A 16,544-nucleotide genomic window follows, 5' to 3' on the forward strand; every position below is an offset into this window, starting at 1 on the left:
GTAAATCTAACTTCAATCTTTAGTAAAATAATGAACAAATATTAACCCCCTAACACATAACAGACACACATGATCCATTCTTCATGAGGTAGCAAGCAATTCCAGAATGAAAGGGTTAGGAAAAAATGTAAATATCTAGGGCCAGATTTTCAAAGGTATATAGGCACCTAAAGATGCAGATAAGCACTTTTAAAAATCCCACTATGTGCCTAGGAAATCAACAGGAGCTTAGGCCTTTAAAATCTAGTCTCTAGAGATTAATGGAACACCACATTCATAGGACACAGCTCTGCAATCCTCACTCATGTTGATGAGCACTTACTCTTGCAAGTGATCCCACTGGTTTAAACAGAAGCATTTGTCTAAGAGCTCATCAGTATGAGTAAGGGTTGCAAAGATGGGATCTCAATAAGCAGCACATTTAGCACCAGACTGTTAACTACTGTAAACTGCCAGATTACACCAGATGAGGATCTGGCCCATGAGACAAAAATGATACCAGGCAAACTTGGGGGTTTTATTATTTATTTATTTTTTTAAATAGCATTAAAATAAATAGTGGATGTATGGAATAAACTACATGCAGTATGTCTGGCGTTTAGTAACATATTGACACTGGCTCACTAATTTTTATTTGCAAAATTGATTCAGATTTTCTTGGCTATGATAAGCACTATCATATACACTGAAAACTGACTGAACACCTGCAAACGAAGAGTAACAATACTCAATAATGTGTCAAGTTGTGAGAATGCATTCAAAGAAATCCTGTAGGGATCAGTGTAAGGACCAGTTTTATATAACATCTTTATTAACTGTATGAATATCAGAGGTTCTCCTCCACTTCCATCCATTCTGAGATACAAAGGGGTATGCAAAAAAAAAAAAAAAGGTAAAGCCAATGGTGCCATAAAAAGGGGACTCTGCAGCATGTTCCACCTCATGCCACCTAGAAGAATCTTCTTTGTGGGACTCAGATGGCCAAGGTTCTGCAGATCTGGGTAAGGCATGGCCGGGATGGGCCAAGGTGATAGCCACTCTCCTCAGATTCATCCTTCCTTCAACCTGCAGGGAATTAGTAACAGAAGAGGCTAATGGGATCTCATGTTCATTCACCCTCTGCACATTGGAATCCTGGGGAGTTCAGAGACATCTACCGGCAGGGAGCCAGTCATGATATGGCTTCTGAGGAAGCTGTGCTGCTACAAAGGATGGTGAGAAACCTGGGCAGTACTGCAGTATAATGCTACTTCAGTACCAGACAGATGTAGACAAACTGGATGGAATTGACACAAGAGCAACAAAAGATGAGTACTGATTTATGAGGAAAGATCAGAAGAGCAATATACAAATAGCTTGACTTGATGACTGAGGAGTAAACATAAAAAAATATCGGGAGGGTCTAGGTAAATAGCCAGGATGTAGAGAAATTTGCTTAAGGCTGATACCAAGGGACGTAACTAGTATAAATAGACAAACATCAAGAAAGCAATCTCATCTTGATGCTGAGATTAGCTAGTCTGTGGAATAGTCTCCCAATGAAAATGGTGGAAACTTCATCCTTTGCAACATTTGAAATTAGACTGGACAAACCTCCAGAAAATATACTGCAGGGACCTTTCTGTAGTGGCAGGGGAATGGACTAAATGACCCAAAAGGTCAGTTCCATCTCTAATCTTTATGATTTTATGACTTGACCAAATAATTTGTTCCCCACTTCTTTACCTTCAGTTTCCTCTTTGTCACTAGGCAGTGAATTCCTTTCTTTGTTTTTCATTTCCCTCCTGGAGATAAATAGAAGATCATCAGAGTCTGAAGTCTTCTCCCTGGGATGCTTTTTGCTTTCTACTTTCCCTTTTTTTTTCTTTTTACCCCCATCTTCTTTCAATTTTTCCCCCTTTTCTTCTTCTTCTTGTGGAGATGAGTTCTGGATGGATTTCTCAGCCTGTACATTTGGGCTAGAAATCAGAAGAGAAGATTCACTGATATACATCTGTGTGTGTAAATGTGGTATATCATGCTATTTCAAAACATCTTTATTTTATAACTCTAACACTTTGTATGTCATCTTTCCCCACCTCCCACTGTGTTGATAAGAAAAAGACTCATTGTGCTGACAGTAGCCTTGTGAAGTCGCCAGAGTTGGAAGAATGAGCCTGAAGTTAAGCATCACAGTGCAGATCTTTTTAGAATGCCTCACATAACAAGTTTCAGGTAGGAACACATGACTGACCAAACTCCCTGAAAACAGGGGCTATAATGGAAATGTTGACACAATCTTTATTCAAGCAGTGCAAATGGCATAGCCAGCATTAGTACTGATTAACGTGCAGCTAATGAAATACAACTGTCTAATGATTTTTAATGCACAGTTTCTCATAAAAGAGGAAAACACTCATTAGACACTGTGTGCTAGACTACAATAAGCAATGAATATAAAGTAATGTCACGGACAATGTTGAATCTTTACGATTCAATCAGTGAATTAAGTTAGTCAATGCCTGGAAGAGGACAGGATGCATATCTACATGACATAAAAGTAAAGTGTTAAATAATATGGGAGAAACTGTTACACTTCAATGAGAACATTATTCCATTTACAAATACAGTATCTTAATGGAAAACAATAAAATATTGTAGAGAGATCTTACGTGCAAAAGGGGAAAATTTTGCACTAGTAATTGTGTTCATCTGAGGCCATCTTCTCCTATCTCAGAGAAAACAATTCTATAGAGATGTAAAGCCCCAGCTATCAAAAAGGTAGTGTTGCCTAGTGGATAGAGCACTGGACTAGGACTCAGAAAAGCTGGGTTCAATGCCCTGTTCTGTTATTCATCTGCTGGGTGACCTGGACAAGTCTCCTAACTCTATACACTTCAGTTTCCCCATCTGTAAAATGGGGGTTATGATACTGCTCTCTTTTGTAAATCACTTTGAGATCTAATGATGAAAAGCACTGCATTTAGAGCTCGATGTTATATTACCAAGAAGCAGGAGGAAAAAACACAACCACAAGAGACAGATCTAGCCATGCTCCAACCTGTTCATAAAACAGACTAAAAATGCAGCAATATTAGAGATATGTATAGAAAAATATAGATTATTTAGGCGGGATGGACAGATGAGTAGCATGAAAGAAGAGGAAAGACTACAACAAATATTATTTCCAGCACATAATTTTCCTTTCTTTTCCCATCCTAATCTAAAAAGCAAAATTCAATACAGCAAAGCCAACAAGAGTGATGAGTAGCAAAAATATGGAGGTGCTTAGGAGTGCTTGGGGCTGGCTGGCTTGATGACTGAGCCAGCCAACTCAGCCAGCCAACTCAGAGTGAATGACTGAATGGATGTGAAGGAGAGAGGGATGGAATTAATTATGTTTACGGGGAAAGACAAAACAAAATTCCGTAGGATTCTTGAGTGGAATCCATGATCATCTTTTTATCCATGACAAACAACCAGTCTTAAGGGAGGCAGTGTGGCCTAGTAGTTAGAGCACTGGACTGAGACTCAGAAGACCTGGATTCTATTCTTGGTTCTGTCACTAGCCAGCTGGGTGATGTTAGGCAAGTCACTTCACCTTTCTGTGCCAGTTTCCCCATCTGTAAATGGGGATAATTATATTAATCTCTTCTGTAAAGTGCTTTGAGATCTATGAATGAAAAATATACAAGAGTTAAGTGGTTTTGATCACTATAGCCATTGACTGCGGCCAATGGGATCTGCGGGGGTGGCACCTGTGGGCAGAGGCAGCGTGCAGAGTCACCTAGCCACACCTCCACCTAGGAGAAGCAGGGACATGTCACTGCTTTTAGAGAGCCGCCAAGGTGAGCACCACCTGGATCCGGCACCACAAAATGCTGGTTTCTAGAGTTTTCCAGTTTATAAAGTCCTGGAAAACACAGCTTTTACTGTACCATGTTCTTCATCAGCAATGTCACTGTGGCATTGAGCAGAGAGGAAATGAAGATGGAATCTTTGGGCTCTAGAAGCCTATATAATATGAGGGATAGCTGAGTGAGCCTCTTCCCATCTCTAGGTGTTTCTGACTCTGCCCTAAATAACTTCTTCAAAGGAGGAATGAAGGGGGATGGAAAATTCTGTTCTGGTTTTGGGTAGGAAGTATTAATGCTTTGATTTATCTGGTTTCTCCTCTTTCTCTGGCTAGATTTTGATGGGAGTGAACACTTTCCCCCAAACATACTGAAGCCATAGGAAAGAAGGAATCTCTCTTGCTTCATTGATCAGGTTTATATATTCCAAAGGGCTTTCATGTTCTCTCTTCTTTGGAGAGGGGAGAGTAGGAGCCACTGCCTCAATACTTAAAGCCCAGAACAGGGTTTCTACCACACAACACACAGCCTGCTAATGAATTCTGAAATCTATCACTTCTCAGGGATACTTCAAATGGGTTCATGGCTCAGGCTATGTAAAGGACAAACAGAAACCGAAATTTACCTGGAAACCAATATAAGTTCACGTCCTATTCTAATCAGCAAACATCAGCCAAGATCTACGTAAGTTCACCCTCTCCAAGCCATTCCCCAGACTCAAGCCCAATAAGACACTGACTAGTCTAAATACATTTCATAATTTGAAGCACAAGTTCATATCACGAAACACATCTTAAAATAAAAACTTTCTCACTTCGAACTTCCTGTTATTAAGAACCAAACTAGCACCTCCCACGAGTCCTTCCCAAACTGATACAGTGCAGTTCCCTGCCAGGGAACTTTAAAAGCATGAAGTAGACAATTAATAACCATCACATCCAAACACTTAGTGGATCAGACACACATGGTGATGTGTCCAGGACCACCCAACCTGAATGAATCCTGTTCTAGTTTAAAAATCTACTTGTTATTATATTAGATATGGAAAATCTAAAGCAAAATTGAATACAAAATATGCTTCTCTTCCCCCCCTATATTTTAGAATGCACATAACCAAAAGTTTACATATTCCAGTTCAAACATACTCACAGGAGGCAATCCACCATATGGGCCATTCTTATATAATGGCAGGAACAGGCATACTTTGTTTGGCTGATTTTAATAAGCCCACTTCGTATACAGTGTTTCTGCAATAACACAATCAAATTCATCCAGTTTAGATCAGTGACTTCTAAACCTCAGAAACAGCAGTTAAGAATAAAGGAACGCATAAAGAAAACAGGCACTTTGGTGCAACCGTAAGAAGCATCTGAAAAACCAAGATGACAATTTCCTAATGATAAGTACAATTTCTTTATAAAACACAATGAGAAAAAAAATAAAATTACCATAATAATCTCCAACAAACAAAGGTAACAAAACACACTAAAAATAGTTTTATTTTATCCCATCAAAAACAATCCTTATTCTTCACATTTGCAGTCTGGAGCCTGTGAAAGCCAATAAATGGATTATGGAGAGTACAGTAATGTTTGATTTAAGGATAAATTATGCTACACTCCTTATCAGTTTGTCCATTATGTTGGCCCAATACTTGGCTCTGAAATTTGATTTGATTTTGGTCAGCTGGACGGGTGAATGGAACAATGTGCTCTTTAGCCAGGCCAGTTATTTCTGCCTCATCAAAACCAGAATTATAATAATGCCATGGCAAACTTCGTATCCTTTCACAGGTCTACTTACTTTCTTATTGTTGTACTTCAAAACTGTGTAGAGTTTATCATCTGCTTCAACTCTTTTTGGTGTTGCTATAACAACAGCAGGCATATAATAATCATTTCCTGTTTGTGTCCCAGTTCTGGCGAATACATAGTCTCCAACCTGTGTACCAGAAAAGAATTAGGTTGCAAGAGCTTCATAGCATATCAGTTTAAAACGACGGTTTGACTATACAAAACAACATGCTAATCCATTCTAATGGCTTAAAATGGAACTCTAGAGGAAAATACAAAGGTACCAATCATGCCATGTGCTGACTACCTTCAACTCCCACTGGATCAGCACCTCACAGGATCATGCCTTAATTCAGCATCCTATGGAAACGTCCTACAGAATTTCAGAGGGATCAAGCTAACAGGCTGCTAAAGAAATTATTCCAACCCTTTATCCCTTAGAATTTAATAGAGAATTATATTTGTTTACGTTTTTGAAACACCACATGGAATTCTGTAACAGGAATATAATTTTTAATTGAATTATATAAGATGATTTTTAAAACCCTCTAGAAAGATTATAATTTTCTATTAAACCTGACAGGACACTTCCAGAATTGGACTCTCCACACAGAATACAGAGACATACTATTAATATCAGCAGGAGTTCCTTACATTATACAGGGAAAGAATCAAGTCCCTGGTTTTAACTGTAACCAAGGCAGGGTAGACCATTGCTTTTTGTACCCATCATCCCTGTCTCTGCTAAAATAAGCCCCATTTGAAAGAAGAATTGTGATAATAGACGATTAGCTAGCTAACAAATACAGAAATGGAATATGATTTTTGTTCCATTATTGTTCTTTGGGGTTAGTAAAAGGATTTTTTTTTGTTGGATTAAGCACATACAATGAAAAATAAATGGCTAGAGCCTGCTGTATGTTATAGTGTGAGTAAAAGGCTCTGTTAGGTTCCTATGCTGTGAGTGTAAATTAATTATGTGTATTGTTGGGAAACAGTAAGACCACTTGTGCTGAGTGACCTGCCAAAAATACTATTTTAGAGGGAAATCAGATATATTTCTGATATACAAATATGTGTGATTTTAAAGAGCAAAGATTCTAAACTCTTATCACATATCATGTAATAACAAGTGACAAACATAAGAAATACTGGAAATAGCATGGAACCAAAGGAAATTTCACTATGAATGGAGAATCTTCTTTAACATTTACAAATTTATCCAAAATACAGAAATGATCAAACCATTATGTATCATCATGCTCAGATGTGAACTGCAGAACAAAGTTAATGATGCACATATGCTGCCTTTAAAAGTAATAGTTTTTCACCTGCAGTGATGGGCAAGGCATAGCACCCCCGACAGGTATAATGAACTTTATTGGTACAATCTGCGTCTCTCCATGGCTGAAGTCGACAAGTGCCTGGGAGGAACTGATACTCTTTATCACAGTTCCTAAGAGTTAAACATGAAAAATATAATATTAAAATTACATTTAGTATGTTTACCAATATATAAGAAGGCTAAAAATCCTGTAGCCTGTAACATGTCCCCATATTTCCTGCAGTAGAATCTACAATATTTGCAGTAGGCACTGACAATGTACATTATACTGTACAAGTCACACACAAAAAGAAAGTCACTGCCCCCAAAGAATTTATAATATAAAGCCCGAGTTCTGCAAAATAATTATGCAAAAAAAGAAGGAAAAAAAACAGGAAACCCACCTGGAGATCATGTAAGAAACCCAAAGCAACTATCAAAACCTGCTGACAGCCATTCAACACAAAAAGAAAAAGTGGAACCAGCTACAACAACTCCACAACCCACTGAACTTCAACGCCAGGATAAACCATGACACCAGGACCCACCACATGGACACTAAATTACACCCCAACATCATCAATATATCCAGAGTACCTCTTACTGGAGCTGAATTATCTGTACTCTCCAAGGAACTGAACTTCTGCCCCAACATAGAACCTGATACAATACTAACACATGGACAACTTGAAGAATTCTTTCACTGACTCCTCCTCAAAGAATTCTTTTACAATAAGTACACCACCACCCACAACCACCACCTCCCCACAAACAGTCATAAGAAAAAAGAATCGGCTGACTGGACACCCCACAATGGACGAAACAACACACTTGATCATTAGAGTGATTGCTTTTGGAAAAAAAAAACTGACTGTGAAATCCACTACAATCACACTACCACCAAGATGACAGCTATACAGTCCCTGAAATCCAACTACCAGATAGGGATCAAGCCAGCAGACAAAGAGTGGTGTCACTGTAGTTTTCAACGGTGATGACTACATCAACAAAACCAACCAACAACTCTCCAACACCACTTACTATAAAGAACTCAAAGAAGACCCTATACCACAATTCACCTAGGAATTAAGGATAACATCAAATCCTTGCCCAAATAACTCCAAAAGAAACTCTACAACCTCATCCCCCACAACCCCTCTTCCCACCATTCCAGGACCTTCTACATGCTTCCCAAAACATACAAACAAGTGAACCCAGGCAGACCCGTCATATCAGGCCATGGCACTCTTATTGAAGGAATGTCAGGACTCATAGAAACCATCTTCAATGACTCACCCACAAAGTGCCAGCTTGCTCCAGGACACAACAACTTCCTCCAGAAACTCTGCAACATTAACCACCTCCCTCAGAACACCACGCTTGCCACCACAGATGTCACTTCCCTCTACACCAACATCCTTCAGAACGACAGCATTGATGCCTGCTTCAAATATTTACAAGATAATGGACAACACTCAGATATCCATCCCAAATACATTGCTACACGCATCTATTTCATCCTCCTCATGTAGAAATTTTACATTCAACAACAAACACTTTATCCAAACTATGGGAACACCCATGGGTATTAGGATGGCTCCCCAATATTCCAACAACTTCACGGGACACCTTGAGGAAGAATTTCTGGACAAATGCACCATGAAACCAATGATATACCTGATACACATCTATGATATTTTCATCTTCTAGACAGACGGCCTAAACTTCCTTATAGAGTTCCATCACAACTTCAACAACCACCACCCATCCATCAAACTCTCTCTAGAACACAACAATACCAGCATCAACTTCATGGATACCATGATCAGCTTCAACAATTGAACCTTACAGACTACTATATACAAGAAACTCATGGATCGCCACACCTACCTTCACAGATGCAGTAACCACCCCAAACACACCAAAAGATCTGTTATCTACCATCAGGCCCTCAAATATCACAGAATATGTGCCGAGGAAAATTTCTGGGACACACAATTAACACATTTAAAACCACCTTCACCAAACAAGGACACTCCACCAGCTTCAATACAGAAAAAAAAACCAACCCTCTGACCACATACCCCTTGTTGACACTTACCACCCCACACTGGAATCCGTACAGGACATCATGAAACAGTTACAACCCATACTCAATGGGGACCACATCCTTAAAGAAATCTTTCACAAAACCCCTCTTCTAGACTTCAAACAAGCCCCCAATCTCATGAAACTCATCGTCAGAAGAAAGCTTCCCGCAGACTGGTGTTTGGAGGACAGGGGTCAGAGAAGACAACATACACTGGATGACCCACAGAAGGGAACAGCTTAGAAGATGCATTAAAAAACACAACAACAACATTATTACTATTTTAAAACAATGCAAGTACAGAATAACTACTAAGAAAAGAAAGATTCTAAAATTAATAGAAGCCATAACAACCCTTTTACTTTGGACCCTGATTCAGCAAAATACTTAACTATAAGCCTAACACCATCACTGTGAGAAGCCCAAATGATTTCAATGGGACTATTCACATGCTTAAAGTTAGGTACATGCTTAAATACCTTGCTGAATTGGAGCCTTGATGAATGTGCAAATAGTTCATTCCCATTAGAAATAAAGTTTGCCTTTTTGTGGGGCTTGTTCAGAGATACTAAAATTATTAATTTTACTGAAAAGGTAAATATAATTATGTTTAGGGAAGCAGCATTACCTAGTGATTAGAACAGGTGACTGGAAGTTAGAACTAAGTTCTACTCATAGAGGTGCTGACTTCCCATGTGACCTTGACAGATCACTTAGGAAATAAACACAGAAAGGTTCATTTATAAAATGGTGATTATAATACCCACTTTGAGATCCTATAAATATTATAAATTATCTGCATGTGGGTAAAATGATGCAACAGTCTTCTCACTGTGTATAGTGTCTGTCATTTGGGGTCTGGCACATGATGCAAGAGACCCTCATGCATTTTGTTATTTCATTTAATGAAAAGGTCAAATATTCAAAAGAGTATGCAATGAGCAGTTAGGCAGGCAATTACCCAGATTGTGTGCACAATAGCTATGTGCTTCAAGCAATGGCAGGATTTTCTAAGGACACTTTTGCAAACACATCCATTGTACTCATGTCATAAACAGATAGTTAAGGGTTAACAAGCTCAGTGAACCTGGCAAACACCTGACCAGTGGACCAATCAGGGGACAAGATACTTTCAAACCTTGGTGGAGGGAAGCCTTTGTTTGGGTTCTTTGTTTTGGGGGTTGTTCTCTCTTTGGATCTAAGAGGGGCCAGACGTATATCCAGGCTCTCCAAGCTTCCTGAAGTATTCTCTTCTATTCAGTATAGTGAGTATTAGAAAGGCGGATTAGTCTTTTGATTAATTTCTGTATTTGCAAATGTGTGTTTGCTGGAACAATATTTTACCTCTTTGTATTTATGCTAGAGTCCCTCTAGTTTTTATAAGCTGTACCCTGTAAACTTCCATCCGGATTTTACAGAGCTAAATTTTACCTTTTCTTTTTTCCCCACTTTGAACTTTAGCGTCCAAAAGATGGGGACCTGCATGGATCCTTCTAAGCTAAAATCCTAGCTTAGATCTGGTAACACTGCCACCAGCCAAAAATATAGTGTTTTGGCACACTCTCTGTTCCCCCAAACCTTTCCCTGGGGAACACAGATCCAAACTCCTGGGATCTTAACACAAAGGGAAATAAACCATTCCCCCTCCCAGACTTTCCCTCCCGTGGTCGTCAGGGAAGACTACCTTGATTCAAACTCCTTGAATATAAAACAAAGAGGGATTCACCTTCCCCCCTCCTCTCTTCCCCCCACCTATCCCTGGTGAGTCAGACTAATCCCCTGAGGTCTCAAACAAGGGAAGAAATCAATCAAGTTCTTAAAAAGAAAAGCTTTTAATTAAAGAAAAAAAGAAAAGGTAAAATTTAGCTTGTTAACTGAGCTTGTTAACCCTTGACTATCTGTTTATGACAACTCGTCCCTGAAAATCTGGTCCAATATGTGAAAAGTAGCATACCAAATTCTAAAGAAATTCAGTACACTGTTATTACTGTACCATTATTACCGTACCAACTGCAATATCAATCTTATGTTTTGAATTATAGCATTCTGAGAAAAAATAGTAAATTAATATTTCAGTAAATTTATACTGTATGGTCTTATTCATGGTAGGGTAGGAAAAAAATTCTCCCTTTTAGACCACTTACCTTTCACTCATTTGATGTTTTACTGAATTAGCATTTGGATATAGGATAGAGAAACTTTCAACTATGTGACCAGGAAAAGAATACACAGCAGCATCAGACCAGCCTCAACACTAACAGTTACAAAGCTAGATAAATAGCAAAATGGTTTTCTGATCCAACTGTAAAATTAAAGAATTCAGCCTGTGATTGTTAAATTGAAAACTGTTATCAGGCAATCAAAAAAGTACAGAAAAAATAAGCCAGACTAACAAAAGCAATGAACTTTTCTCCATATTTTATCTGTACATGAAACAGTCCTAACTATAAGTGTCTCTGTTGGAATATCCTCAATTTGTTTTAATTGTAACTGATTCAGTGTCTATGAATGTGAGGAACTAACAGCACTGGCTGACGAGCCAGATGTAGTGTAAAGAATCACAGAGCAAGCTTCCCCACAAGGTTTTGCCGGGGCGGCTCTAGGCATTTTGCCGCCCCAAGCACTGCAGTCAGGCTGCCTTCGGCGGCTTGCCTGCAGGAGGTCCTCGGTTCCGCAAATTCGGCGGCAGCCTGCGGGAGGTCTGCCGACAGGGCTGGTGCAACCATTTATAGGATTTGGGGGACGCCATTTTCTTTGGCAGCAACTGCGGCGGCCAGATCTTCGGCCGCCCCGGTCGCCACCAGCATTTAGGTGGAGGGAGCTGGGGCAAGGGAGCGCAGGGAGGGCCGCCTGCAGCAAGTAAGGGGGAGCACGGCACATAGGGGACTCCCCGCCCCAGCTCACCCCCGCCCCACCTCCTCCCCGAGCACGCCGTGGCTGCTTCACTTCTCCCGCCTCCCAGGCTTGCTGATTGGCGCCGCAAGCCTGGGAGGCGGGAGAAGTGCAGCAGCGATGGCGTGCTTGGGGTGGAGGCAGGGCAGGTAGGTGCCACAAGCCTGGGATGTGGGAGAAGTGAAGCATCGACGACGTGCTCGGGGTGGAGGCGGGGCAGGTAGGCGCCGCAAGCCTGGAAGGCGGGAGAAGTGCAGCAGCGATGGCGTGCTTGGGGTGGAGGCAGGGCAGGTAGGTGCCACAAGCCTGGGATGTGGGAGAAGTGAAGCATCGACGACGTGCTCGGGGTGGAGGCGGGGCAGGTAGGCGCCGCAAGCCTGGAAGGCGGGAGAAGTGATGCGGCCACGGCGTGCTCGGAGAGGATGCGGGGCAGGGGTGAGCTGCTTCACTTCTCCCGCCTCCCAGGCTTGCAGCGCCAATCAGCTTAGGCGCCGCAAGCCTGGGAGGCAGGAGAAGTGAAGTAGTGACAGTGTGCTCAGGGTGGAGACAGAGCAGAGATGAGCTGGGGCGGGGCGGTGCCTCAGGGTGCAGGGGGGAGCTGCCACTGGGGGGAGCCTCAGGGCGGGAGCGCGGGGGGGAGGAGAGGGCGCAAGGTGGAAGTTTCACCTAGGGCGCAAAACATCCTTGCACCGGCCCTGTACGCCGAAGCCGCAGGACCAGCGGACCCTCTGCAGGCATGTCACCGAAGGCAACCTGCCTGCCGCCCTCGCGGTGACCGGCAGAGCGCCCCTTGCGGCTTGCTGCCCCAAGCATGCGCTTGGGGTGCTGGTGCCTGGAGCCGCCTCTGGGTTTTGCCAATGCACTTCGATCCTCAATACCCCAGCTGTTCAATTCTTGCACCTCTCCTGAGAACAGACTTCCAATGATGTCAAATTGCCTGTGAAATGTTCTCTGATGTCAGAAACTGTCCTGGAATACTTTGTCAATCATACAAAAAAGGTATGGGATTAGTTAGATTTTTTCCCCAATACCATATCATGGGATACAAATTCATACTACAAATATTCTGACTTAGAACTCAACAACACAACAGAAACATCTAGTGAATATTCTACATATAGCAGATGGCTCAGCCTTTACTAAATCCTAAATGGAAACAAACCAGCCTAGAAAGAAAAAGGAATAGATTGACACTGTCTTCCAATTCAAAATGTACACCATTTTATTCCAAAACATTTCCCACCACTTTCTTCTTAAAAAAACAGACCTATCAGTAGGGTGTCTGCAGAGCTTTCTGTACCTTTCTAGAAGCATTACGGTGAGAAAAGATTAAAAATCCAACAATATATACAGTAAACCAAATTAAAACTGAACCAGGTGAAAAAGATTAGGTAAATGTTGCTCTTTTTTCAGCAATCTTTCTAAAGATTTTAAAAAAACCATTTGAAACACACACAAAAACAATTTACCTGGAAAATAAAATCCTGTGATGTCGGATCTTGCAATCACCTTTTGGCCTTTGAGAGTCTCAAACACTTTTCCTTTCTGTCTTTTCTTAGACTGTGTCTTTACATTCTCTTCTGTCAGTTTCTGTAATTGGGAAGATAAAAAAATATTGCTCATAATGATAACCCAGTCAGCATAGGTCTATTTTTTTGAATGAATTAAGCATTCATGTAATTTCATGCTATGGATTAGATGTATTAATACTGTTGCTAATCAACAATAAACTGGATGATTGTAAGTACTGGGAGTCTTCAGTGAATATGGTGAACTATATGATAGAAAGAGCTGGCAACAATGCGTATCATTAAGCCTAACTAGCACTTTGTATGGAAAGATCCTGCTTTCAGCTGCTCACAATACTGCTAATCTTTAATTATCCAGCTGAAATTTTCCATGCTGCGTGTCTGCCTCTAGATGAAGTATTTTGGAAAATCTCAACAAAAAACAGTTCATTTATTTCCAAGAACAAGGTTAGGCAAAAATGACGGTTACCCCCTGTAACCAAGGTTCTTTGAGATGGACTTTTTACCGAGGGTTTTTAGAACCCAAAACAGTGGTAATTTAACTGTTTTACTTTAGGCAGTGTTAGGAAAAAATTAATGGGAACTCAGCAATTTTTGTTTGATAAATAATTAATACAAGTAAGCATGCTTTTATTTAAAACTGTAATTTATTAGATATTAAGCATGTATAGGTTTAAAATATTGTAGATATAGTTACTTACAGTTTGAGATAGTTTTGAGTAATTGCTAGCTGGATTTTAGGGGCTTTGGTTTGTTGAGCTAATGGGGTGTTTAGATGTTAGGTTTTGGGTTTTTTTAAGAAAAGTTTTTTGTGGACTGCTCTGAGATATTTATTTTTATTTAATGTTTATAGTTAATTTTAATAAAATATATAATTTATAGTGACTTTAGTGGGTTAATATAATTGTATCGGGTTATTAATTTTTTAAATTTTAAGAAATTATTTTAAAATATTTTCAGTATTTTTGTTATAATATATTAGGGATATTTAAAATTAAGATTATTTAATTTTTTAATATTATTTTAATTAATAAACTGCAAATATGCAAGCATTTCACCTTGTTTTACAAAGGTTTAAGATTATTTCTAGCTATGTGATGTTTGTTTTTTATCTAGCAATGGCTGCACATACAAAATGGCTGATTGCAGCACTGTCAAGTTCTGGGGTATACACACAAATATCAAATTCTGGGGCAACACTCCCCTCCTTGCAGATTGGATATTATTAATATTAAGATCTGCACACACACATACACAACGAGTTCAGTGGATTACGTGCCAGCCATCCCAAGACTGTGCTCTGGGTTAATGGACCAACCAATTTTCCTGCCACTCTAGCCAGATCAGGGGTGAAGGGCCTAACCTCTACCCATTCTTCTCCTCCTTGGTTACCCTCTTGGGGATCAATCTTCCTTACCATGGGGGCTATGGGTGCCTGCAGCTCTTCCAGTGTTTCGAGCAAGGGACCATATGGGGACTGCCCAGAGGAGTCCAAGGGAAAAGGAAGCTCACAGGTATCATCCCTCTCATCCTCATAATGAGGATACAAGTAGAGATTCACCTCTGACTCACCCCTCCTTCTTAGGCGATGACTCCCACGAATCACAGCCACTATTCCTTTCTGTTCTCTCAACCTGGCTCTGAGAGCACAACTTTGTCTCTTACATTCCCCATGATCTGCTTGGGTCTTATCCTGGGAATCCTTTAGTAAGGCTCTATCAGCAGATTCACACTCAATTTTTTGTTGTTTTAATTCAGACACTTTCCGCTCCAGCCTGTTACCCTCTCGCTCACTGTCACACTTCTGCTTCTGCGGTGCCACTATCTGAGCTGCCCTCAGGCTGGATATATCTGTGTCTTTCTAAAAAATTTTTTTAACTTCTTTATTTCTGCCTTTAATTGCTTTATCACTACCATCTGCTTACAGAACCGCAAGAGCGCTCCAGGACTGGTAGAGCTCCCAGACTTCCAAAAAAAACATTATCATGCTCCTGTATGAAATCTACCAAGCTGTTATCCAAATCCATTTCCAGCTTTTGTTTCTTTCCAGATGTTCCCTGTCCTTCTGACATCCTTTTACTCAACCAGGCTTTTCAGCCTGAGCCCTAAATCGACAACAGAATGTTACCATAAATCAACTCATAGGTTATGACCCTGTTCCACTGCCTCCTTTACCTATTGCAAAACAAAACAAACAAACAACTTGTATTAATCATTCCCTTCCTCTCTATCACTCCTGGCAACTGGCTCACCAAATCTGTTATTCGGGGTTTTCAGAACCCAAAACAGTGGTAACTTAACTGTTTTACTTTAGGCGGTGTTAGGAATAAATTAATGGGAACACAGCAATTTCAGTCTGATAAATGATTAATACAAGTAAGCGTACTCTTATTTAAAACTACAATTTATTAAATATTAAGCACAAACAAACATAAGCAATAGTTCAGGACATTTTAGATATAGTTATCCACGGTTTGAGACGGTTTTGAGTAATTACCAGCAGGACTTCCAGGGGCCCTTTTTTCATCCAGCTGATAGGGAGTTTAAATGTCAGATCTTTTCCCAAAGAAAGGTTCCCTTGGAGTGCTTCGAGGTATTTACTCTTACCTAATTTTTTATAGCTTACTTTAACAAAACACATAACCTAACCTAACTCCTAGTGGGTTAACATCATAACTTTTATTGGGTTATTATTTTTTTTAATTTTAAAAATGTATTATTTTAAAACATTTTTAGTATTTTTAGCCATAAAAATATGTTAGGGACACTTAAAACAAAGGTTGCTATTTACCTTTTTTAAAATAACTTTTTATTTTATTTTTATTTTGATTAATAAACTGCAAAGCTATTTGACCTTGTTTTACAAAGGCCTAAGATTACTCCTAGCTATGTGATGTTTGATTTTCAGCTAGCAATGGCTGAGCATACAAAATGGCTGACTGCAGTACTGTCAAGTTCTGGGGTACACGCAGGAATGTCTGCATATTCACACTCCTGTCACAGAACAATGAATGTTCCAAAGCGAGGGTATAAAAGGGGCATGGAGCTCCAGCTTCTTCAGTTCTTTCTCCTGTAACTCCAAAC

General features: G+C 40.1%; 1 protein-coding gene across 3 annotated transcripts in view; it reads right to left on the reverse strand.

Moving 5' to 3' along the window:
* Positions 1–517: 517 nt before the first annotated feature.
* Positions 518–16,544, reverse strand: part of VWA3B (von Willebrand factor A domain containing 3B) — a 139,132-nt gene continuing 123,105 nt past the window's right edge. For all 3 annotated transcript variants that reach the window (XM_045005257.1, XM_045005261.1, XM_045005247.1), the window contains exons 24-29: positions 13,401–13,521; positions 6,958–7,082; positions 5,637–5,774; positions 4,983–5,080; positions 1,726–1,958; positions 518–1,065 (exon numbers count right to left, since the gene is read on the reverse strand). In XM_045005257.1, coding sequence (XP_044861192.1) covers positions 1,061–1,065; positions 1,726–1,958; positions 4,983–5,080; positions 5,637–5,774; positions 6,958–7,082; positions 13,401–13,521 — 720 coding nt within the window. In that variant the 3' untranslated portion in view covers positions 518–1,060. The remainder of the gene's footprint in view (positions 1,066–1,725; positions 1,959–4,982; positions 5,081–5,636; positions 5,775–6,957; positions 7,083–13,400; positions 13,522–16,544) is intronic.

This window comes from Mauremys mutica, chromosome 1 (assembly GCF_020497125.1).
Source record: "Mauremys mutica isolate MM-2020 ecotype Southern chromosome 1, ASM2049712v1, whole genome shotgun sequence".
NCBI lineage: Eukaryota > Metazoa > Chordata > Testudines > Geoemydidae > Mauremys > Mauremys mutica.